This window comes from Hyla sarda, chromosome 4 (genome assembly GCF_029499605.1).
Source record: "Hyla sarda isolate aHylSar1 chromosome 4, aHylSar1.hap1, whole genome shotgun sequence".
Taxonomy (NCBI): Eukaryota; Metazoa; Chordata; class Amphibia; order Anura; family Hylidae; genus Hyla; species Hyla sarda.
This window is the reverse complement of record NC_079192.1, coordinates 204,997,648-205,021,827: the sequence shown is the minus strand read 5'-3', so window position 1 is coordinate 205,021,827 and position 24,180 is coordinate 204,997,648. Positions and strand designations below refer to the sequence as shown.

At 43.3% G+C, this 24,180-nt stretch overlaps 1 protein-coding gene across 7 annotated transcripts in view; it reads right to left on the bottom strand.

Annotated features, from left to right (window-relative positions):
• The window catches only part of OPTN (optineurin), a 46,745-nt gene that overhangs the window by 1,967 nt on the left and 20,598 nt on the right, over nt 1-24,180 (bottom strand). For all 7 annotated transcript variants that reach the window (XM_056573336.1, XM_056573337.1, XM_056573331.1 and 4 more), the window contains 8 exons: nt 20,986-21,120; nt 19,910-20,006; nt 18,700-18,815; nt 17,806-17,955; nt 17,552-17,624; nt 15,722-15,880; nt 3,620-3,753; nt 3,210-3,286 (listed from right to left, as the gene is read on the bottom strand). In XM_056573336.1, the coding sequence (XP_056429311.1) occupies nt 3,210-3,286; nt 3,620-3,753; nt 15,722-15,880; nt 17,552-17,624; nt 17,806-17,955; nt 18,700-18,815; nt 19,910-20,006; nt 20,986-21,120 (941 nt within the window). The remainder of the gene's footprint in view (nt 1-3,209; nt 3,287-3,619; nt 3,754-15,721; nt 15,881-17,551; nt 17,625-17,805; nt 17,956-18,699; nt 18,816-19,909; nt 20,007-20,985; nt 21,121-24,180) is intronic.

The window sequence follows — 24,180 nt, the reverse complement described above, 5'->3', positions numbered from 1 at the left end:
AAATAGGATTTTTTTTTATAGAGGTGATTTACAAATCTGTTTAACTTTCTGGCACCAGTTGATATAAACAACATTTTTTTTTTCCAGTGGAGTACCCCTTTAAAGCAGACTAGTCTGCAGATTAAGAGGGGTGTACATAAGCACATAGGGCTAGTCATCAGGATACTGGGCATACCTCCCCCCATTTTCTTAAAGGGGTACTCTGCCACTAGACATCTTATCCTCTATCCAAAGGGGGTTGCTTTGTGCGTAATGACGGGCTATACAGGGGCCGGAGCATCGTGACCTCACGGCTCTGCCCCTCGTGACATCACAGCCTGCCCCCTTAATGTAAGTCTATGGGAGGGGGCGGGTCGTGACGTCATGAGGCGCGGAGCTGTGACGTAAAGATGCTCTGGTCCCTGTATTGCCCGTTATTACACACCGAGCGAGTTTGCTCTTGCAGTGATGACAGCGAGGTGCTGCAGCCGAGATCCCAGGGATCACCAGCAGGGGATAGGGGATAAGATGTCTATGGGCGGAGTACCCCTATAATGCAACTATTTATTCATTTCCAATTCAGAGATATAGAAGGAGGCTAAAAGCCCAATTAAGTCCAGCCCTTGTCCTTTTACTCACGGCCTCTGTACTTGCTTGCATTCACATACCTCATTTGACTGACAGCCACTAGATAAAGAAAACATGGGCCAGACTTAACTGGGCTTTTGGGCTAACAAACAGGCTTAAATCTAGATACTGGAGAGGACTATTGAAATACCAACAAAAACAATATTCTTGAAATCATGATGGCTAGCCCTAGCTATGAGCTTATACCAGTTTTCCTTAGCTCCTTAACCCCCGTCCCTCTCGGGCCATTTTTCATTTTTGCACTTTTGTTTTTTCCTCCTCACCTTCTAAAAATCATAAATTGATAAAGAAATTTTTTTATTTTGTAGGTTTTGGGGGCTTCCGATTCTACGCAGTGCTTTTTTCAGTACAAGTGACACCTTATTTTTATTTTATAGATCCATATGGTTACAAGGATACCTAATTTATATAGGTTTTATTTTATTTTACTACTGAAAATAACTAAATGCACCAAAGTTTATACATTTAAAATTTCCACTTTTGACCCATATAACTTTTTACTTTTCCGTATATAGGGATGTATGAGGGCTCATTTTATGCGCCATGATCTGAGGTTTTTAACATGACCATTTTTTATTTTGATGGCATCTTTTGATTGCATTTTTATAAATTTTTTTCTAGTATATGAAGTGACCAAAAGTATGCATTTCCAGATTTTGGATATTTTTTTATGCTTGTGCCTTTGACCGTGCGGTTTAATTAACATTATACTTTAATAGTTTGGCAATACCACACATGTTTAGGTTTTATTAATTTTTTTACATTTTTTTTATTTGAAAAATGGGAAAAGGGGGGTGATTTAAACTTTTATTAGGGAAGGGGTTAATGCAGCCCACTGAGCTAGCCGGGAACAGGATTAACCGCTATTAGACACCGCGATCAACTTTGATCGTGGCGTCTAAATGGTTAATGCCGGACATCAGCTTAATCAGTGATGTCCGGCTTTAGGGTCCTATTCAGAACCACCTCGGTGAAATCGTGGCATCCCGAACAGCTGAGAAAATGGCGGTAGGGCCCTTACTTGCTTCCTCGCCGTCTGATCTGTCCCTCGATGCTCCAGTCAGGCATGCCAGGCTTGAGCAGTCGAGCACAGATAACACTGATCAATGCTATGCTATGGCATAGTATATTTCAGTGTATGCAATCTAAGGAGTGCATATAATAGTCCCCTATGGGGAATTAAAAATAGAGTTTAAAAAAAAAAACAATACACTATATAATACAAAATATGTAAACAAATATAAACAAACATGTGTTACTGCCGCGTACGTAAATGTCTGAACTATAAAAAAATTATATAACTAATTAAACCGCACGGTTAATAGCGTACACGTAAAAAAAGTCCAAAACTGCATATTTTCGGTCACTTTGTATACCCTAAAAAAATTATAAAAAGAGATCAAAAAGTCCCATCAAAACAAAAAAATTTTTTTTTTCAATTTTGCCCCACAAAGATTTTTTTTGTTTCACCATAGATTTTGTAGTGAAATGATTGATGTTATTACAAAGTACAATTGGTGGGGCAAAAAACAAGTCATCATATGGATCTGTAGGTGGGAAATTGAAAGAGTCTTGATTTTTAGAAGGCGAGGTGGGAAAATACAAAAGTGCAAACATGAAAAAACCTGTGGTCCTTAAGGTGTTAAGCATACCTCGGTTATGGTCATGCTACCTAACCAAGAAATTCTCCTTGTGCTACAACTGCCAGTGTCTTCTGGGCAGTGTTATAGGCTCTATATTGAACACTCACCATCCCCTCCCGTCTGCTCAAGTTATGGATCTAGTGTCCATCCAAAAGAGCTGTCACTAGGAGCAGAGTAGCTGGGGAACATTCAGAGAATTGAGCCCAGTACACTAACATTTGTATTTCCTTGGTCATGCAAGTAACCAAGATATGTTCAAACTGCTGTGCTGGAACTGCTTCATTACAGAGAACGGGGCCGCAGAGATGAGATATCCATGTGTAATTATTAATATACTCTAATCATTAATATAATTAGAAGAAAAAAACCTTACTCAAAAGGTAGTTAACTCTTTAAAAGGAGAACTCTGGGATGAGTGTCAGATTGCGGAGGGGGGGGGGGGGTTGACTGCTGGGGCCCCCCACTATCTCTCACACGGTGCCCCGGGTCCCTGCATGTAAGGAGCTGTTTCGACTACAGCAGGAAGCTGTGGCCGACACCCCCCCCCATAGAGCTGCATGGAGGGGGCATGTCAGCAGCAGCTTTGTGCGGTGGTCGACATGCCCCATTCATGCTGAGAACTGGGGCCCCCGTGCAGGAGATCGAGGGGGGGCCCCAACGGTCAGACCCCCCCGCAATCTAAAACTTATCCCCTATCCTTAGGATAGGGGATAAGTTGTTACATCCCAGAGTTCTCCTTTAAGTCTGTAAAGTTATAGGACTCAAGATGTAAAGCAAGGCATATCAAACACTTATACTATCTAGTTATATTTTGTAATTTGATTTACAACTATAAAAAAAAAACATCCGATTTTTAGATAAAGATAAAAACATTTTTTCAAATCATGTTACTTAATGTAATGATTTAAAAGGATATAGCAATGAACTCAGACCACTTACCTCTGGACACAAGAGTAGGACTGTCACTCCCATCTGCTGATCTTACATGCCGCCTCTGAAGCTGCTCTATGGACTGCCTAAAGTGAAAGGCGTAATTTACGGTAATCAGAACAAATAATGGAAATTCCATTTTTTATTACCTTTATGAGTACCCCTTTAACTCAAGGCCAGTGGGGCAGATACTAGCTGTGGGGTCCAGTGCCCCATAAATAGCAGTGAAACGCTCTGGCATTTCCGAGAAATAAGAGTAAATCATAGTTCACTGTTTCATACTGCCCCCAGTTCGGGCAGAATAAAGCAGATGCCAGGTTCCCTTTCAATATAAGTGCAGTAATGAAATCAAGTATTCAATGGAAGGCTCTGTTTATATCTGCATTGCGGTCTCCATTATAGACACAAAAAATACGTACCTTCCTCTTTCGTCTCTGAGTCTTTCATTCTCTTTAAGTATATATGCCAAGCGTGTGGCTAACTGCTCCTTCTCTTGGTGAAGATTTTGTCTGGCTTCTCTCTCCGCATGAAAATCACAGGAGTAAATGTCAATCTGAGCAGAATAAAAAAAACAAACAAAAAAAACAAAACTGATTAATACCAGATAATTAAGGAAATGAACGGTCACCATGTTTATGGCTCACTACCTGACGCTAGCGTAAAGATCCCATCCAGTGTTACAGTATGTTACTTACAGCACCTCTCTTTTTCCAGTCGTTTCTTTTTTATAAAATCAATGTAGGCCTCGATATACATGAGATGTCACTGACCGCTTTCTGCATATGCCCAGCATAGTGAGAAGGTCATATATAGCTGGAATCAGAATCTTTGTTGGTACTTCCCTCAAACAGCATAAAGTTAGTGTCGGATTCCCTTTAAAATTAGTATGTAAAAAGATGAAATAGCTGTACAATAGGCCTTCTCAACTTTAGGAGGTATGTTTAATGGGTGCTATCACATCATACACTGCTCAAAAAAATAAAGGGAACACTTAAACAACACAATGTAACTCCAAGTCAATGACACTTCTGTGAAATCACACTGTCCACTCAGGAAGCAACACTGATTGACAACCAATTTCACATGCTGCTGTGCAAGAGGAACAGACAACAGGTGGAAATGATAGGAAATTAGCAAGACACCCCCCAATAAAGGAGTGGTTCTGCAGGTGGTGACCACAGACCACTTCTCAGTTCCTATGCTTCCTGGCTGATGTTTTGGTAACTTTTTATTTTATTTATACTTTATTTATATACCAATTATACAGTTATCCAGAAAAAAGGATCTTATACATATTAAGGCTTGTTTCACACTATAAAAAAATCTCAGTTTTTTAATCATCAGTATGAAGTTCCAGCTGAAAACGGCAGTAACAAAATCCTATACGTCCGTTAGAAAATCCCATTATAGTCTATGGGATTTGTCTAATAGCCGTTTTAACCCGTTCTAGTCCCTTATTGATAACGGCTGTTATTTTGTGACGGAAGATAGTACAGAAGAAAATTGTTCATAATTTTTGCTACTGGGTTGTTATAGAGTAGTTTAACCATATCTATGAATTTATCCCCTAAACCAAATGTATGCATTACCCCCCATAGGAATTCCCACTCCATTCTGTTGAACGCCTTAACTGCGTCTAAAGACAGGATGGAGTGGGAACTCCCTTCTCTACACTACCCAATTGAATATTAGAGAGAGTCCTTTGAATATTGTGCTTAGCCATCCTCCCCGGAATAAACCCACATTGGTCTTCTCCAATAAGTCCCGCAATCACCCCTTTTAATCTATTGGCTACTGTTTTTGCTATAATCTTGACGTCTGTGTTCAATAACGATACGGGCCTATATGACCCCATATCTTCTTTTTCTTTATTTGGTTTTAATATTAAGATTATTGTGGCTTCGCACATTGAGCCAATGAATTGACCTTTCTTTAATCCTGCATTGAAAACCCATACCAGTGCTGGGATAAGGCCCTGACCAAACTTACGATATATTTCAAAAGGAAAACCGTCCCCCCCAGGAGATGTATCACCCTTTATAGTTCTTAACATTAACTCTAACTTTCCTTCTGTTATGGGGGTTTGCATTATCTCTCTCTGTTCCCTAGTTATTCTAGGGAGAGCAATATTATCCAAGTATTTTTCCAATTCAATCTTACTTTTTTTTATATTCTGATCTATATAACCCTGCATAATACTCCTCAAACTTCCCCAATTTATCCCTCCTCTCTGTGAACCATTGTCCCTTTTCATCCTTTATAGCTGTTATTTTTGGTTTACTTGTTGGTTTTGAGCTATCGCTATCAAATATTTATTCGGCCTCCCTGCCTGCATGGATTTTTGTTGTCCCCTGAATAAATATTTATTCCTATTTTTCTCCGAGATATATTCATTTAACTCATCCTGACTTTTCTGCCAATTATATTTATTTCCTTCAGTGGGTTCTTCTACAGTTTTCTGTTCCATTTCTCTACATATTATCTTCAATTCCTCTTCCTTTTTTTTTTTTTTTTAACTGTTTCTTCTTATGAATGATTGCACTAGTTATTTCCCCTCTCAGGAAAGCCTTACTTTCTTTCAAAGAACTCTTCTAAACTCTTTATCTATAAGATGTAACCAATGTGGATTAATCCTGTTAATGCCCTGTCTCTCTTTCTACGGCTGCGTGATCAGATAAGCATCTTGTTAAATAATTTATTTTACTGACAATATCTAAACCAAGTGTATTTGCCCGGCACATGTCTATCCGTGACATGGTCTGGCAGGTTTTATTCCAGCAGGAGAACACTTTTTTGGGGGGGTTCCGCATTCTCCATATATCTTTAAGTCCTAGCTCTCTGCATAATTTTGCCAACGGAGTTTGTCTCAGATTTCTATCATTTTCATTAAATCTTAACCTATCCAACTCCTCCTTCATCACACAATTCATGTCACCTTGGATCATCACCGAACATGCATTTTTGGACAGATAGAATTCAAATATTTTTTTTTAGAGTGTCGGAAGAGTACGGAGGGGGTATGTACACGAATGCTAATATGCATATCAAATGATATAGCTTACCATATAGAAAAAACAATCTACCTTCCCGATCCAATAATTTATCCTTTAATTCCCATTGTACATTCTTATGAATTAACACTGTAACCCCTCTTGAGCAAGAAGTGAAAAATGAATGATAGTAGTGTGCCCAACAACTAAGTGGGTTTCCAATAACCCCACTATCCCTGGAGCGTGATATTTTCAAACACCCATAATTGCCATTCTTTTAACAGCATCCCTCATTCCCCTAATGTTCCATACTATTACCTTAGTACTCCTCTGATGCTCTTTTCATCATATAAATAACCCATATACGAAAGAGAAAAAATAAAAAGAGAAAGAAAGAAAGAAGAAAAATAAAATAAAATAAAAAACATCCCCCCACCCATACCACCCCCTCCCTGTCAGCCTGCTCTCATCTCATCGTTTTGGTCACTTTTGAATTCTGGCGGTGCTTTCAAACTCGTGATAGCATGAGACGGAGTCTACAACCCACACAAGTGGCTCGGGTAGTGCAGCTCATCCAGGATGGCACATCAATCCGAGCTGTGGCAAGAAGGTTTGCTGTGTGTCAGCATAGTGTCCAGAGCATGGAGGTGCTACCAGGAGACAGACCAGTACATCAGGAGACATGGAGGAGGCCGTAGAAGGGCAACAACCCAGCAGCAGGACCGCTATCACCGCCTTTGTGCAAGGAGGAGCACTGCCAGAGCCCTGCAAAATGACCTCCAGCAGGCCACAAATGTACATGTGTCCACTCAAACGGTCAGAAACAGACTCCATGAGGGCCCGATATCCACAGGTGGGGGTTGTGCTTACAGCCCAACACCGTGCAGAACGTTTGGCATTTGCCAGAGAACACAAAGATTGGCAAATTCGCCCCTGGCGCCCTGTGCTCTTCACAGATGAAAGCAGGTTCACACTGAGCACATATGACAGACTTGACAGAGTCTGGTGACGCCGTGGAGAACGTTCTTCTGCCTGCAACATCCTCCAGCATGACCGGTTTGGCGATGGGTCAGTAATGGTATGGGCTGGCATTTCATTTGGGGGGCCGCACAGCCCTCCATGTGCTTGCCAGAGGTAGCCTGACTGCCATTAGGTACCGAGATGAGATCCTCAGACCCCTTGTGAGACCATATGCTGGTGCGGTTGGCCCTGGGTTCCTCCTAATGCAAGACAATGCTAGACCTAATGTGGCCGGAGTGTGTCAGCAGTTCCTGCAAGAGGAAGGCACTGATGCTATGGACTGGCCACACTGTTCCCCAGACCTGAATCCGACTGAACACATCTGGGACATCATGTCTCGCTCCATTCACCAACACCACGTTGTACCACAGACTGCCCAGGAGTTGGCAGATGCTTTAGTCCAGGTCTGGGAGGACATCTCTCAGGAGACCACCTCATCAGAAGCATGCCCAGGCATTGTAGGGAGGTCATACGGGCATGTGGAGGCCACATACAGTACCAAGCCTCATTTTGACTTGTTTTAAGGACATTACATCAAAGTTGGATCAGCCTGTAGTGTGGTTTTCCACTTTGATTTTGAGTGTGACTCCATATCCAGACCTCCATGGGTTGATACATTTGATTTCCATTGATAATTTTTGAGTGATTTTGTTGTCAGTATATTCAACTATGTAAAGACGAAAGTATTTCATATGATTAGTTCATTCATTCAGATCTCGGATGTGTTATCTTAGTGTTCCCTTTATTTTTTTGAGCAGTGCATTTACTTCTGATCATGGATATTAACCCCTTAAGGACCGAGCCCTTTTTCACCTTAAGGACCGGAGCGTTTTTTGCAATTCTGACCACTGTCACTTTAAACATTAATAACTCTGGAATGCTTTTAGTTATCATTCTGATTCCGAGATTGTTTTTTCATGACATATTCTACTTTAACTTAGTGGTAAAATTTTATGGTAACTTGCATCCTTTCTTGGTGAAAAATCCCCAAATTTGATGAAAAAAATGAAAATTTTGCATTTTTCTAACTTTGAAGCTCTCTGCTTGTAAGGAAAATGGATATTCAAAATATATCTTTTTTTGGGTTCACATATACAATATGTCTACTTTATGTTTGCATCATAAAATTTATGAGTTTTTACTTTTGGAAGACACCAGAGGGCTTCAAAGTTCAGCAGCAATTTTCAAATTTTTCACAAAATTTTCAAACTCGCTATTTTTCATGGACCAGTTCAGGTTTGAAGTGGATTTGAAGGGTCTTCATATTGCAAATACCCCATAAAAGACCCCATTATAAAAACTACACCCCCCAAAGTATTCAAAATGACATTCAGTAAGTGTATTAACCCTTTAGGTGTTTCACAGGAATAGCAGCAAAGTGAAGGAGAAAATTAAAAATCTTTATTTTTTTACACTCGCATGTTCTTGTAGACCCAATTTTTGAATTTTTGCAAGGGGTAAAAAGGAGAAAATTTTTACTTGTATTTGAAACCCAATTTCTCTCGAGTAAGCACATACCTCATATGTCTATGTTAATTGTTCGGCGGGCGCAGTAGAGGGCTCAGAAGGGAAGGAGCGACAAATGGTTTTTGGGGGGCATGTCACCTTTAGGAAGCCCCTATGGTGCCAGGACAGCAAAAATACACACATGGCATACCATTTTGGAAACTAGACCCCTCAGGGAACGTAACAAGGGGTAAAGTGAAGCTTAATACCCCACAGGTGTTTCACGACTTTTGCATATGTAAAAAAAATTATTATTTTTTTACCTAAAATGCTTGGTTTCCCAAAAATTTTACATTTTTAAAAAGGGTAATAGCAGAAAATGCCCCCAAAATTTGAAGCCCAATTTCTCCCGATTCAGAAAACACCCCATATGGGGGTGAAAAGTGCTCTGCTGGCGCACTACAGGTCTCAGAAGAGAAGGAGTCACATTTGGCTTTTTGAAAGCAAATTTTGCTATGGGGGCATGCCGCATTTAGGAAGCCCCTATGGTGCCAGGACAGCAAAAAAAAAAAAACACATGGCATACCATTTTGGAAACTAGACCCCTCGGGGAACGTAACAAGGGTTTTTTTTTACCTAAAATGCTTGTTTTCCCAAAAATTTTACATTTTTAAAAAGGGTAATAGCAGAAAATATCCGCCAAAATTTGTAACACAATTTCTCCCGAGTACGGCGATACCCCATATGTGTCCCTAAACTGTTGCCTTGAAATACGACAGGGCTCCAAAGTGAGAGTGCCATGCGCATTTGAGGCCTAAATTAGGGACTTGCATAGGGGTGGACATAGGGGTATTCTACGCCAGTGATTCCCAAACAGGGGGCCTCCAGCTGTTGTAAAACTCCCAGCATGCCTGGACAGTCAGTGGCTATCTGGCAATACTGGGAGTAGTTGTTTTGCAACAGCTGGAGGCACCGTTCTGGAAACAGTGGCGTACCAGACGTTTTTCATTTTTATTGGGGAGGGGAGGGGGGGGGGCTGTGTAGGGGTATGTGTATATGTAGTGTTTTTTACTTTTTATTTTATTTTGTGGTAGTGTAGTGTTTTTAGGGTACAGTCACACGGGCGGGGGGTTCACAGTAGTTTCTCGCTGGCAGTTTGAGCAGCGGCAGAAAATTTGCTGCAGCTCAAACTTGCAGCCGGATACTTACTGTAATCCTCCGCCCATGTGAGTGTACCCTGTACATTCACATTGGGGGGGGAAACATCCAGCTGTTGCAAAACTACAACTCCCAGCATGGACGGTCTATCAGTGCATGCTGGGAGTTGTAGTTTTGCAACAGCTGGAGACACACAGGTTGTGAAACACCGAGTTTGGTAACAAACTCAGTGTTTTGCAACCAGTGTGCCTTCAGCTGTTGCAAAAGCTACAACCCCCAGCATGTACGGACAGCGGAAGGGCATGCTGGGTCTTTTAGTTGTGCAACAGCCGGAGGCATACTACATTGGCTGGGGATGCTGGGGATTGTAGTTATGCAACAGCTGGAGACACACTGGTTTGCTACATAACTCAGTGTGCCTTCAGCTGTTGCAAAACTACAACTCCCAGCAGTCACCGACAGTCAACGGGCATGCTAGGAGTTGTAGTTATGCAACCAGCAGATGCACTACTACAACTCCCAGCATGCACTTTAGCTGTTTGTGCAAGCTGGGAGTTGTAGTTATACAACAGCTGAAGGTACACTTTTCCATAGAAAAAATGTGCCTCCAGCTGTTGCAAAACTACAAGTCCCAGCATGCCCATAAGGGCATGCTGGGAGTTGTGGTGGTCTGCCTCCTGCTGTTGCATAACTACAGCTCCCAGCATGCCCTTTTTGCATGCTGGAAGGTGTTGCTAAGCAACAGCAGGAGGCTGTCACTCACCTCCAACGATCCACACAGGACTGTCCCTCGCCGCCGTCGCTCCTGGGGCCCCGATCCCAACAGGGACGCCGGGGATCGGGGTCCCCAGCACCCGGGGTCGTCTTCCCGTACCCGCTCACGTCCTCCGGAAGAGGGGCGGAGCGGGTTGCGGGAGTGACACCCGCAGCAGGCGCCCTGATTGGTCGGCCGGTAATCCGGCCGACGAATCAGGGCGATCGTGAGGTGGCACCAGTGCCACCTCACTCCTGCAGGCTCTGGCTGTTCGGGGCCGTCAGCCAGTAATTCCGGGTCATCGGGTCACTGGAGACCCGATTGACCCGGAATCCGCCGCAGATCGCTGGACTGAATTGTCCAGCGATCTGCGGCAATCGCCGACATGGGGGGACATAATGACCCCCCTGGGCGATATGCCGGGATGCCTGCTGAACGATTTCAGCAGGCATCCGGCTCCGGCTCCCCTCCGGCTAGCGGTGGGGGCCGGAAATGCTCAGGGCGTATCCATACGCCCTCGGTCCTTAAGGACTTGGAAACGGGGGCGTATGGATACGCCCTATGTCCTTAAGGGGTTAAAGGGAGACTAGAGAGAGAAAAAAAAAAAAAGACAGTACTGTCTAATACCCCAAATCAAAGAGTAATTCAGGGATTCATAAAACACTCAAAATGGGTATATGCTCTTGCCATAAGGAGGCCCTGACACTAGGAAAAATAGTCGGCTCCTCCCTGGCAGGATATACCAGCCAACTGAAAGTGAGGTAATCAGTTTTGTAACAAAACAGTAGGAGAAGCAAACAAAGAAATACGTCTGAAGGACCCCAGAAAGAATCCCGGAAAAAAAAAAATAAAAAAAAAAAAAAAAAACAATAACCGGAAAAGAAAATCCAGATAAAAAAATGAAGAAATGGGTGGGTGCGGTGTCCCCCAATGAAGGCTACGAGAGAGATTTTACGGTGAGCACAAGAAAATCTGCTTTTCTCGGTTGCTCTTCATTGGGGGGGGGGACACCTATACTGATGGGATGCACCAAAGCAGTCCCTTAGGGTGGGAACAACAACCACCAAAAAAAGAGAATCAGTCCCGGGACCGAACCCACTCGTCCGTAAGGCCTGTGGACGAGACCCCAGGCCAGAGACAACCGAGGCCCAGAAACAGAGCTCCCGTAAGATCCCCCCGCCATAGAGATTCACTAGGAGGCCAAGGAAGGGACCGTCCTTCGCAGAGACTATAAACCCACAGTCCTGATAGAGGGACAAGAAAGGCCGACCAAAAAGCTAGACGGGCCGGAACCATCCTGGAAGGGGGTAGGAAACCAACTCTAAAGGAACACAGAACCAGAGGGCCAGCCCGGCTGAAAAACAAGAATGGAAAAGGGCACGACCAGAGAACCCCATCCAACCGATTCAAGAGAACATGGCAGAAAAAAGCCAGGGAGAGCAGTGTATGCCTGAGCAGGATGGCAAACACATAAGTTGGAGACAGAAAACCACTGGGGGAAAAAAACGGCTTTAGAGAGGCCTGGTGCAGGAGATTGAGGATCTGAACATCTGCATACCCGAAAACCCCTATCCAGGAGCCCGACGTGAGCACACGGGAGGCAAAACAGCCCAACTGGTGTAATCTGGATGACCAGAACGCCCTCCATTTATTTAGAGAGAACATGGACCCCGAAGGAGAAGATGGAAGGGAATAATGGCCAAGAAAGGAGCAAAATGTACTGCGATAGACATGGAAACTGGAGGTTCCTGAGTCACCTGAAAGATGGACATGGAAGAATCACAAGTCCCAAGAAAGGAGCAAAAACCCTGAAAAGGAGTATCCTGGAGCACCGGAGCGGCAGACATGGAAATTGGAGGTTCCCGAGCCTCCTGGAAGACTTACACCCGAAGGGCAAGTAAACCCAACGTCCGCAAGAAGAAGTGTGGTACAGAAAGACCGCCCCATAAATGGGATCGTGGAGAAGTCTGGCATGACCGCTGTGCGTGCACGAGACCTCAACTGTCACTAAGGCCCAAAGAACCAGGAGGGGTGACCTAGAAAAGAAGGACGCCACAGCATCCTAGGATAGTGTCCAGACAAGGAGACTAACCGGTCTTGGACCCCAGTAGTCCATGCGGACCAGAGCACTCCAAAGCAACAACCAGTCAGGATGGGAATGAATCGGAAACAAAAGGGAATCCGTCTGGGACTCCCAGGCTCTGAGCACAGGAGAGGTTACTCCAGAAGATAGTGGAGTCAGTGAAGTGCAACGGACACTGTCAAGGGAAAGAGGAACACACCCTACCAGGGAGAATGCGCCGAGGGGGGAGGAAAGCAATGGTAGGACCCAAACGATGATGGTGGCAAGACCATGATTGCATTAACCCCTAAAGCAGAGTGCAGGAAGCAGTGTGCTGCGCACAGATCCATAGTCACTGAAGGCCGGTACCCGCCGGACCCCCTCGAGATATGACAACGGAGCGCCCGACCCCTGCAGCGCGCACAGTCACCGTAGAACAGGGAGCCGCGGGGAGATGCCGGAGCACACAGGCAGGCCCCGCAGTTGGGGTGCCCGGCCTCCCATTGCCCCGGTGGACAAGGTGAGGAAGAGGGGCGGAGCAAAAAATTGTGTGAGGCACATAATGGCACCGAAGTGCAGGGAAGCTGGGGAAGCTATATGGGCGGCCGGCAGAAGCGCACAGCCGGCTGTGAACTAACGTACTGCTGTGCGGCAAGAGAATGAGCTGCCGCACAGTCCACAGAGCCCCCACACCCAAGAACCCCAATACAAAATGACAGGGATGTCCCCCAACTAAATCCCCCAATAAACATGAAGATTTACCTCATGGTAGAAGAGAAGAAGAAAAAAAAAGAGGGGGGGGGGGGGGGGATTGCTGCTGGCATGGCCCGGAGGCCACAAGGGGTCTGTCCCCGCACAGCCACGTGTAATGGCGGCTGAGGAGCTGGCACTGGAAGGAGAAGGGACCACCGGACAGCTAGGAGGCTGTTAAACATACTCACCCATGGGCTCCATCTTCTTATACTCACCCTGGCATCTTCAACCAGCTTATGGCCACGCTGCATCATACCAGGCTAAGATAGCGGGGCGAGCAGGGACAGTGGGGGAGCCGGACCCAGGGTACAACCTCCAAGCGCAGGTCATTTGTGAGAAGGGGTTAACAGTACATACTCCATGTCTGTGCCCCTTTGTCGCATATGGGGGAACAGGTAGCGCCATGCTCCTGAACCCCCACTTGAAAAAGGGAAACAAAAACGAGAAAAAAACCTAACTAAACAGCAATTACTAGAAAATAATAAAAAAAAAATATATAAAAAAAAGACCAGGTTTGGGTAGCTCCCAGACCTGTGTCTTGCATCCCACTGACACTAGCTAAAACTGATTACTTCACTTTCAGTGGGCGGGTATATCCTGCCAGGGAGGAGACGACTTTTTTTTCCTAGTGTCAGCGCCTCCTAGTGGCAAGAGCATATACCCATCAGTATAGGTGTCCCCCAATGAAGAGCACCGAGAAATTACTTCTATTTAAAAATCATAATCCTTCCAGTACTTATGAGCTGCTGTATGCTCCATAGGAAGTTGTATAGTTCTTTTCTGTCTGACCACAGTGCTCTCTGCTGACACCTCTGTCCATGTCAGGAACTGCCCAGAGTAGGAGCAAATTCCCATAGCAAACCTCTCCTACTCTGGACAGTTCCGGACATGGACAGAGGTGTCAGCAGAGAGCACTGTGGTCTGACAGAAAAGAAATTAAAAAAGGAAAGAACTTCCTGTGAAGCATACAGCAGCTGATAAGTCCTGGAAGGATTATGATTTTTAAATAGAAGTAATTTAAAAATCTGTACAACTTTAATGATTAACCCATTCGGGACTCAGGGTTTTTCCACCTCATCTTTTAAAAATCATAACCCTTTCAATTTTGCACCACCAATTCTACTTTGTAATGACATCAGTCATTTTACCCAAAAATCTACAGCGAAACAAAATTTTTTTATAATAATCACTGTGTGACAAAATTTAAGTGAAAATGCCATTTTGTAACTTTTGGGGGCTTCCGTTTCCTCGCAGTGCCTTTTTCGGTAAAAATTACACCTTATCATTATTCTGTAGATCCATAGGATTAAAATGATACCCTACTTATGTAAGTTTGATTTTGTATTACATTCGGAAAAAATCATAACTACATGCAGAAAAATGTATACGTTTAAAATTGTCATCTTCTGACCCCTATAACTTTTTTATTTTTCTGCGTACGGGGAGGTATGAGGGCTCATTTTTTGCGCCGTGATTTGAAGTTTTTATGGGTACCATTTTTGTTTTGATCTCGCTTTTTATTTTTTTTATGGTATAAAAAGTGACCAAAAATACGCTATTTTGGACTTCGGAATTTCTTTGCGCGTACGCCATTGACCGTGAGGTGTAATCAACTAAATATTTTTGATATGGTTCGGACATTTATGCACGCGGCGATACCACATATGTTCATATTTATTTACATGTTTTATTTATTTTTTTTTATGGGGAAAGGGAGGTGATTTGAACTTTTATTAGGGAAGGGGTTAAATCACATTACCTTTTTTTTTTTTTTTACAATTTTTTTTGCAATGTTATAGCCCCCGATCAGTGTTATCGGCGGTCGATTGCTCCATGCCTGAGACCCGGGCTTGAGCAATCAATCTCCAATCGAACGCACCGAAGGCAGGTATCAGACCCTCTGTTCGCGTCCTAGCTGATCGGGACATCACAATTTCACTGCGGTGGTCCCAATCAGCCCGACTGAGCTGCCTGGAATGTTTATTTATTTTTTACAGTTTAGACAGTTTAAGAACTATATTAAGAGTATGTCTCATGTAGAGATCCTACAAGGGGGTATTTTCAGAATTTCGATTTTCAATGAGGTCATATGTGAGCTCATATACTTTGTGAATGCACAGGAGCAAGGCCAACCATGCATGTTTATTGGAGAGACTGAGACAAGACACGGACAAATAGTTGCAGACTGAAGTTGGTTAAAGTTGTCAAATCTGAACATAAAAACTATGTTTTATATGTAAGCTTTAACAATTTCTGACTAAACCCTTCTATGAATGCTTTGAGTTCAGAAATACTCGTTTTAATTTTTTTTCCCCAGTATGTAGTGTATTGGTCCCACCTGAGCACGAAGCACGTCAATAGTCTCTGAATCTGCCTGGTACTTGGCAGCCACCTCCTTCATTTCATCAATCTCTAACTGCTTCTTAGCCAATGCATTCTCACAGGAATCCAGTTTTTTCTGCACTTCAAGCAACAGCATTTGTGGCACCTTTTCAGACTGCAGACAAAACAATGACCAGACCATAAATGAAAAAAACAAAACAAAAGCAAACAATAAACCTTATATTATCCATAGCAACATTTGCAAACAGAAAACAATTTGAAAGAATGACAACATGACAATCTTTTAACATGTAGGCATTGGGTCCTGCTCCCAGTAGCCCTGAAAAACTGCAGCAAGATGAAGTATTACATGGTAGCCATTCAAGTTCACAATAGCTTGGATCTGCTAGAACAAAACCAGCTCTTTATTTTGGCCTACAGAATTTGAATACCCACGTCAATGTCATCCATATGTCCTATTAAGGCTTGTCTCAAGAAGGGGACCTGTCAAGAAGCTATATATCCCTATTTAAAGGAAATCTGTCACTAGGTTTATGCTGCCCTATTTGAGGGCATTACATCATCGTGACAAAGAAGCTGATACCAGTTATGCATTACTTATATCTTGTAATGCAGCCATTCTGATAAGTGCCATGCTGACTCTGCCCAACGGCTGCTGATTGACAGCTGTCTGCTAATACACAGGATATGTGGATAGCTTTCAATCATTAACTGGTGGGCAGAGGGAGGGGGTCCATACGAAGATCTGTTTCCTAGATATTAGGTAAGTAATACATCAATCTCTATCATCAGCTTATGATAAAAAAAGAAAAATATTGTATATTGTATAATTTCTAATAAAGATTATGGGGGAGATTTTTCAAAACCTGTGGAGAGGAAAAATAAATTAGTTGCAACCAATCAGATTGCATGTTTCATTTTTTAAATTGCTACGGGTAATTGGTTGACTTTTCCTCTGCACAGGTTTTGCTAAATCTCACCTATGAGTCTGAGTCCAGCTACCAACTCCTTCAGCAGGGGAGGAATCATCTGGCTCATTAATACAGGGGGCCCCCTTACTATGAGGCTGCTGTATTCTTTTTTAATGGTTATCATCATACAAACCGCACAATACTTTTTATGCCATTTAGAATAATTACACTGAGGATCTATTATAATGTGCCATTCTTCAACTAAACAGCATATTCTCAACATAGATTTAATTTAAAAATTATCATCCTGCAAGTCTACATTACATCCTCAGCATAGGACATGAATGTTATACTAAGCTGAAGTTTACGAAAGGCTGGTTAGCTGTTGTCAGGCACTTCTGGCGGCAGCTTATCTCCCATATAAAAAAGGAAAGGTAAAAGTTCTTCCCTGACTTTGTGTGTGGATAGCTGGGAGGCTCTCGTACACATCAGACAGTGGCCTGCTCCCATATAAATCAGTGGGTTCAGATAATATTTCTCCAATGTGCACCGGGTCTTTACTTTGGACTCATCTCATGCTGTTTTGAGTCTAGGAATGCATGCATGTATGTATTATTGCACCTGGTAATTTTTCTTCTGGGTACTGTGGTTTCCTCCGTTTTTTTAACATTCGTTTATCTTCTTATGGAAATATCCTTACCGTCTGAACGGGTGTGATAGCAAATTAGATAATTAACTCCATTTACAAATACTGGTATACTGTAGCGGATGATTTAGGCAGTCCTATACTAGAAGTAAAAATTCTTATCCTTTTCAATTAAAACCTCTTCTTTAAAGATTACTGGTAAGGAATTACCCAGCCTGTAATATCAGACATAAAAAAAAGTAAAAATAATAATACTACTTGTACTTACTTCAGCTTCTTTTAATAACTCATAGTCACCCCTCTGCTTGTTCAATGCTTCCTCCAGTTCAAATATCAGTTTCCTATGAAAGGATAGATAACATGATCAGCAAAAACAATATAAACATTAGAAGCAATTTACCCTGTAAGAGCTGGACATGGCATATGGGACAAGCAAGCTCAATTATACAATATATCTTGTAGCATCTGAAGTGTGCTATAGCATAGAGAAAACACCCAGAATATAGACAAGTCTGCACTCACTGCTGTTCCTCTCTTTTGCTCCACTCCATTTTCATCTCTGACTGCAGGCTTTCCACTTGAAGCTCTAACTTGTGCACAGAATACAAAAGCTTTTGTCGCTCATTCAGATCAACCTGATTATCCGAAAGTTTTTTATCTAGTAAGGTGCATCTAGATCCAAGAATAAAACAGAACAACATTAGAAGCAGTATGTAACATATTTCAATATATGCTATTAAATATATATTTATGAGATTATTATAAACTATGTAAAATAGCTTCAACCATATCAGTAACAATTTCTTAGTGTAAGGGTTTGCTCTATTTTTTTAATTATATTATTTACTTACAGATCAGCACCAATTTCTGCAGTTCTTTACATGGTACAATATTAAGGTACAGGCAACTGAAACACTTGTTTCCAATATACATTTTAGGAGGACCATGACTATGCCAATTTAAAAGCTACAGAGGAGTAAGCAATTTTAGAGTGGTCATGTTGAGGCAGGGTTGGAATAGGTTGGAATATTCCGGATTCACATACCAAAACAAGTGTTTTGGCTCATATTGCATACCAAAATATGTGTCCTAATGTTTTCAATGGGAATATGCAGCGCAGTTCACACAGTGAATCCTGGTGCATATTTTTTAAGAATTCACTTATTCCGGGCTTGTCACTAGAGAAAGCGACAGCTACAGATTAGCTTGTCTAGGCATGACAGCTAGTAAAATACATAAAAGACTGTCCTATATCGTATAGCATATTTTTCCACCTAGAGAAACATACCCATACTCTTTAGGCCTGCTTTCTTGCTTTTTTCAAAAGAGGTACGGTAATTCTCTAACAGTGTTTCATTCTAAATTAAGAAAATATACAAGCACAGCTGGAACGAGGCTTTTGAACTTTATTTTTACCTGTCTTGCAGCTTGATCTTAAGGAGTTGCGCTTCATTTAACTTTTCACTTGTTTCATAAAGCTCTTTATTCAGCGTTTCAATCTTCTGTTTTAGGGTATCCACTTCCAAAGTGAGCTGTAAAATACACTTATTTTCAATAATCCATCTTAACTGCTATGCCAACATATAAATGAGAGAACAAGTTGCCAGAAGAATAATGTATTACACAACAGAGCAATTCTTGGGCTCACTGACCGATACCTTTTGCTCCACAAACATCTATGAATGACTACCTAGATTCAGAGCATGGAAGGGAATGGAAGATAGACTTGTAATGGCTGTAGGATATTGCCACTAAAATGGAGTTCCTGGACAGTGTTAAAAGGAAATCTGTCATCAGTTTTACCTGCATGAACCGGTCAGTACAGACAGGTAGTACAGGAGACTCTGATGACATCCATACTTTCCTGATCCTGTTCCGTGCTCCAGTTCTCCCGCTATCTTCTTCTGTATCTTCCATTACAGAACCGACTTGGAGCATGGGTGGAGCTTGGTGATGTCACCGCTCCTTCTTCTCTGCTGGTCCCGCTGCTAGCAAACAGCAACCATAATGTCACAAAGCTCCGCCCGTGTTCCAAGTTGCCACGGAACAGAAAAGGTAGTGGAGAATCGGAGCACAGAACGGGTTTAGGTAAGTATGGTTGTCATTAGTGTCACCTGCACTACCTATTTGTACAGAGTTTAAAAAAAAGGTAAAAAAGTTTAATAGTATAAACATAAATCAGAATGGTCTAGATGAAGGAAACAGGTATGATTCTCACTAAGAATGCTTCTGTTTCTATACTGTGATGGCACACTGGCAGCTGCTTTGCATCCCGTTTCATAAATGCATCTTACTCATACTTTTAAATGCTAAGTTTTCTTCTAGAAGGATGCCTTTTCAGTGATATGTTTTAATGATTGGCACAAAGCCTTTGCAAATCTGACATGATGCCCTAAAAACATACTAATAAATTGAAGATCATAAAATCCACAAGGTGATCCTGACATGCTATGGCCTATGTGTTGCACATTAAAAGTACGTATGGGAATATTTTTTTTTTAACTGCAGAACACTTCTTTTATTCTGTCACCTACATTTACAAAAGCCAGAATGCAATCATCAGTGTTGCTCTTTGCAATGGCTTTTGAACAGAAAACCTAGTAACCAGAAAATCTATGGTACTCACCTGCTCTGCAAATTCTTCCTTATTCTTCTCCTCGACTGGTTCTGTCTCAGTTACTTTGTCTGATAAATCCAATGATTTCTTTTCCAGTTGTAACAACCTAAGAAAAATTAATTTACCGTAATTTATATTTTTTTGTTTGAAGTAAATGAAGTGCAACAAGTGTATTATTCCCTCATGCTTTTATTTAGTGTATTGGTTGAATTTACCCACAGTAGCCCAGCTTTATCAACCTGTTGGAGCCATAAAGTGATTTGCCCATAGCAAACAATCACAGTTCAGCTTTGATATCTTAACATTTTAATGAACATAAAATTGGTTGTTTTTTTCTGTCTGTTTCTCCCTCCTCACCGAGTCATAACTCTTATTTTTCCATTTATTGAGCAAATTTTTTTGTGTGACTTGTTTATTTTATGGCATATCCTTCATTTTACAATAAAATGTAATATGAAATCAAAAAGTTTAGTTTGTGGGGTGAAAAAAAAATGAAATTCTGCAACTCTTTCATTTTTATGCCATTCACCATGTGGTAACCAGTTATCTGCCATTCACTGACCCATGATCTTTATTATTCCGGTCAGTACAGTTACAGCAATATTTTGTACAGTTTTTCTTATGTTTTACTAATATAAACAGAAATATAAACAGACATAAAACAAGCTTTTTGCTTCTGTCACACCCCTGCACCCACACCACCCCTCCCTGGCATCCAAACAGAGATTGTTTGTAACCGATATGCAGTGAGCTTCAATAAAGCAAATTAAACCTCAAGAAAGTTGGGGAGTGCAATGTTTTCTTTCTATGCATAAAGATTTTTTTGTGGGACTACCGTATATTTCTACATACATCGAGCACCCAGACTGTGCTTCGTAAAGACCATAGAGCCCGAGTGGTGATACAGGGGACAGTGAGAAGTACACCGGTGGTGCTGTGGTTCTCTCTCTAGTTGTCTGGTGACACCAGAGACTTGTGCTGCAACATGCCTCTACTCCGAATGCAGTGGCAGTCAAGCATGTCCACTATGACTCCACAAGTCCACAAGTATAATGGCTATGAACTCACACTTCCAGTACACTTGCCTCTCATTTGCACTTGCTAACTCCTTTTGCAATTGTTCTACTTTCTCTGTTTCTTCACGCAAGCTACGAAGGAGTTTGCTCACTGCCAGCTCTTCTGATTCCATAGCATGGTCCTCGTTGTTAGAACACCTTGTCCTGAAATGTATATTGACATTGTTAGCAACAGAACAGATGACTAAATAACAAGAGGACACAATGCACAGTGCAACTATAGTTTCAATTTAATTTCTTAACCCCTTAAGGACATGCACCATAAATGTATGGCACTGCATAGTGTCACTTAGCGCACAGCGCCGTACATTTACGGTGGCGGTCAGCAGCCGCGGATCTGCCGGTAATGGCAGACATTAGCGATCGCGCTGATGTCTGCCATTAACCCCTCAGATGCCGTGATCAATACAGATCAAGGCATCTGCTGCAGTGCGGCACTTATAATGGCTGATCTGATCACCCGCGGGGAACAGATCAGCCAAGATGGCGGACGGAGGTCCCCTCACCTGCCTCCGTCCGTCTCCCGGGGTCTTCTGCACCGATCTGCTTTTCAGCAGGCCAGAAGAGAAGATCGCCAATATTACTGATCAGTGTTATGCCCTGTGCATAGCTCTGAACAGTATTAGCAATCTAATGATTGCTATAAATAATCCCCTATGGGGACAAATAAAAAAGTTTAAAATAAATGTTAAAAAAAGTTTAAAAAAAAGGGGAGGAAAACATTTTTTAAAAAGCCTCTCCACCAATAAAGCTTTAAATCAACCCTTTTCCCCATATTAATACAAAAAAGCATAAAAAAACGATAAATAATAAACATATTAGGTATCATGGTGTGTGTAAATGACCGAACTATAAATAAGGAGATTTTTGTTTACTCACCGTAAAATCTCTTTCTCGAAGGATCCATTGGGGGACACAGACCGTGGGTGTATGCTGCTGTCTCTAGGAGGTGTGACACTATGGTAATAAAAAAAGTCAGCTCCTCCCAGCAGGATATACCCGCCTTCAGGCCCTGAGCTAATCATTTTTAGTTCCAGAGAAAGAGGAGAGGACCAACAGGTCAAAGGAAACCCAAACTGTCCGAGGACCAGAAGAAAAAAACATAACTGAACACACCCTCGGACAGAGAATGAAAGGAAACCCCAAAAAAGGCGGGAGATTTGTCCCCCAATGGATCCTTCGAGAAAGAGATTTTACGGTAAGTAAACAAAAATCTCCTTTTCTCTATCGGCTCCATTGGGTGACCGATAGACCGTGGGACGTACCAAAGCCGTCCCTTGGGTGGGCAGATAAGCAGTCAGGCAGACGGCCGTTCCACTGCCGCCTGCAACACTATACGGCCCAGACTAGCATCAGCCGATGCGACGGTATGAACTAAGTAGAAACTCGAGAAGTGTGCAAAAACGACCAGGTAGCCACCTTGCAAATCTGCGAGGCAGAGGCTCTATTCTGGAGAGCCCAGAATGCCCCAACAGAACGGGTAGAATGAGGCACAACCCTGAAAGGAGGAATCTTGCCCCTACAGCGAGGCTTCAGAAATGGTGGACCGAATCCACCGAGAAATGGTGACCTTGGAAGCAGATTGTCCCTTACGACGACCTTCTGTAAGGACGAAAAAGAGATCACACTGACCAAAAGAAGAAGTGATGGAGAGATAAGACCGAACAGCCCGGACTACATCCAGCTAGTGTAGTAGGCGCTCCTTAGGATGAGAAGGAGCAGGAGAAAATGACGGGAGGACAATGTCCTCATTGAGATGAAAGGCCGAAACAACCTTAGGCAAAAAGGAAGGATCTGGTCGGAAAACAACCTTGTCCTGGTGGATCACCAGAAACGGAGAACGGCAGGAGAGAGCTGCCAATTCAGACACCCTCCGGATGGAGGGGATAGTAACTTTCCAAGAAAGGAGGCGGAGAGACGCCTCTCTAAGGGCTCAAAGGGTTCACCCTGGAGGGCACTCAGAACCATATTTAAGCCCCAAGGGGGAGAGGGTGACCGATAAGGAGGAACAGCATGCGCCACTCCTTGAAGGAAGGTCCGGACATGAGAATTAGAAGCCAGAGGCCACTGGAAAAGAATAGAAAGGACCAGAACCTTACCTTTAAGGGAACTGAGAGACAACCCCAGTTCCAACCCGACTGCAAAAAAGGAGAGAAGACGGGGAACCGAGAAGGTTACAGGGGATAAGTCCTGAGCTTCACACCAACGAAAATAAGACCGCCAAGTACGGTGGTAAATACTTGCGGAGGAGGGCTTATGAGCCCTGAGCATGGTGTGAATGACTTGGGAAGAGAACCCGCGGGCCCTCAAAACCGCGGTCCCAACCGCCACGCGGTCAAATGCAGCGACTGTAATTTGGGGTGGCAAAGAGGACCCTGAGAGAGCAGGTCCGGACGGAGCGGAGGGCGCAGTGAAGAGTCGTCCAGGAGCCTGACTACGTCGGCGTACCACGACCTTGGGGGCCAATCTGGAGCTAACAGAATGGCGGCGACGTCCTCTGTTTTGAGCTTCCTCAGAACCCTGGGAAGGAGAGCAAGGAGAGAAAACCGAGAGGGCAGGGGAACCCGCCCAAGGAATCCCATGGCAGCCACGGCTAGAGCCAGGGGGTCCCGGGACTTCGACACCAATGAAAGAATCTGCCGATTGTGCCGGACACGAAAAGATCTCCGACTAGAATGCCCCAGAGGTCGCAGATCTGCCCGAAGACTACTGGATATAGAGACCACTCGCTGGGGTCGGCTAAAGGACCGGCTGAGGAAGTCCGCTTCCCAGTGAGCACACCCGGAAGGAACCACCGAAAAAGGCCAGAAACATACGTTCCGTCCAGGAGAATCTTTGACACCTCGGCAATGCTGCCGAACTGCGAGTGCCGCCGTGCAGACTGATGTCGGGGCGTTGTCCGACTGGATGCGGACAGAACGGGACAGAAGATGGGACTCCCAATGAAGAAGACAAAGAGGAATCGCCCCCCAGGTCCAGAATGTGTATTGGAAGAAGGGCTTCCCGGTGAGGCCAGAGGTCCTGAACCGACCAATCCCTGAACACACCGCCCCAGCCCGACAGAGTGGCATCTGTCGTGACTACCTGCCCGTGTAGGGAAGGAATGGTCAACCCTGAAGAAGAAGGGGGGAACGGAGCCACCCGAGCAGAGACTGACGGATCCGACTATGGAGAACAACCTTGCGATCTAGAGACAGAGGAGAT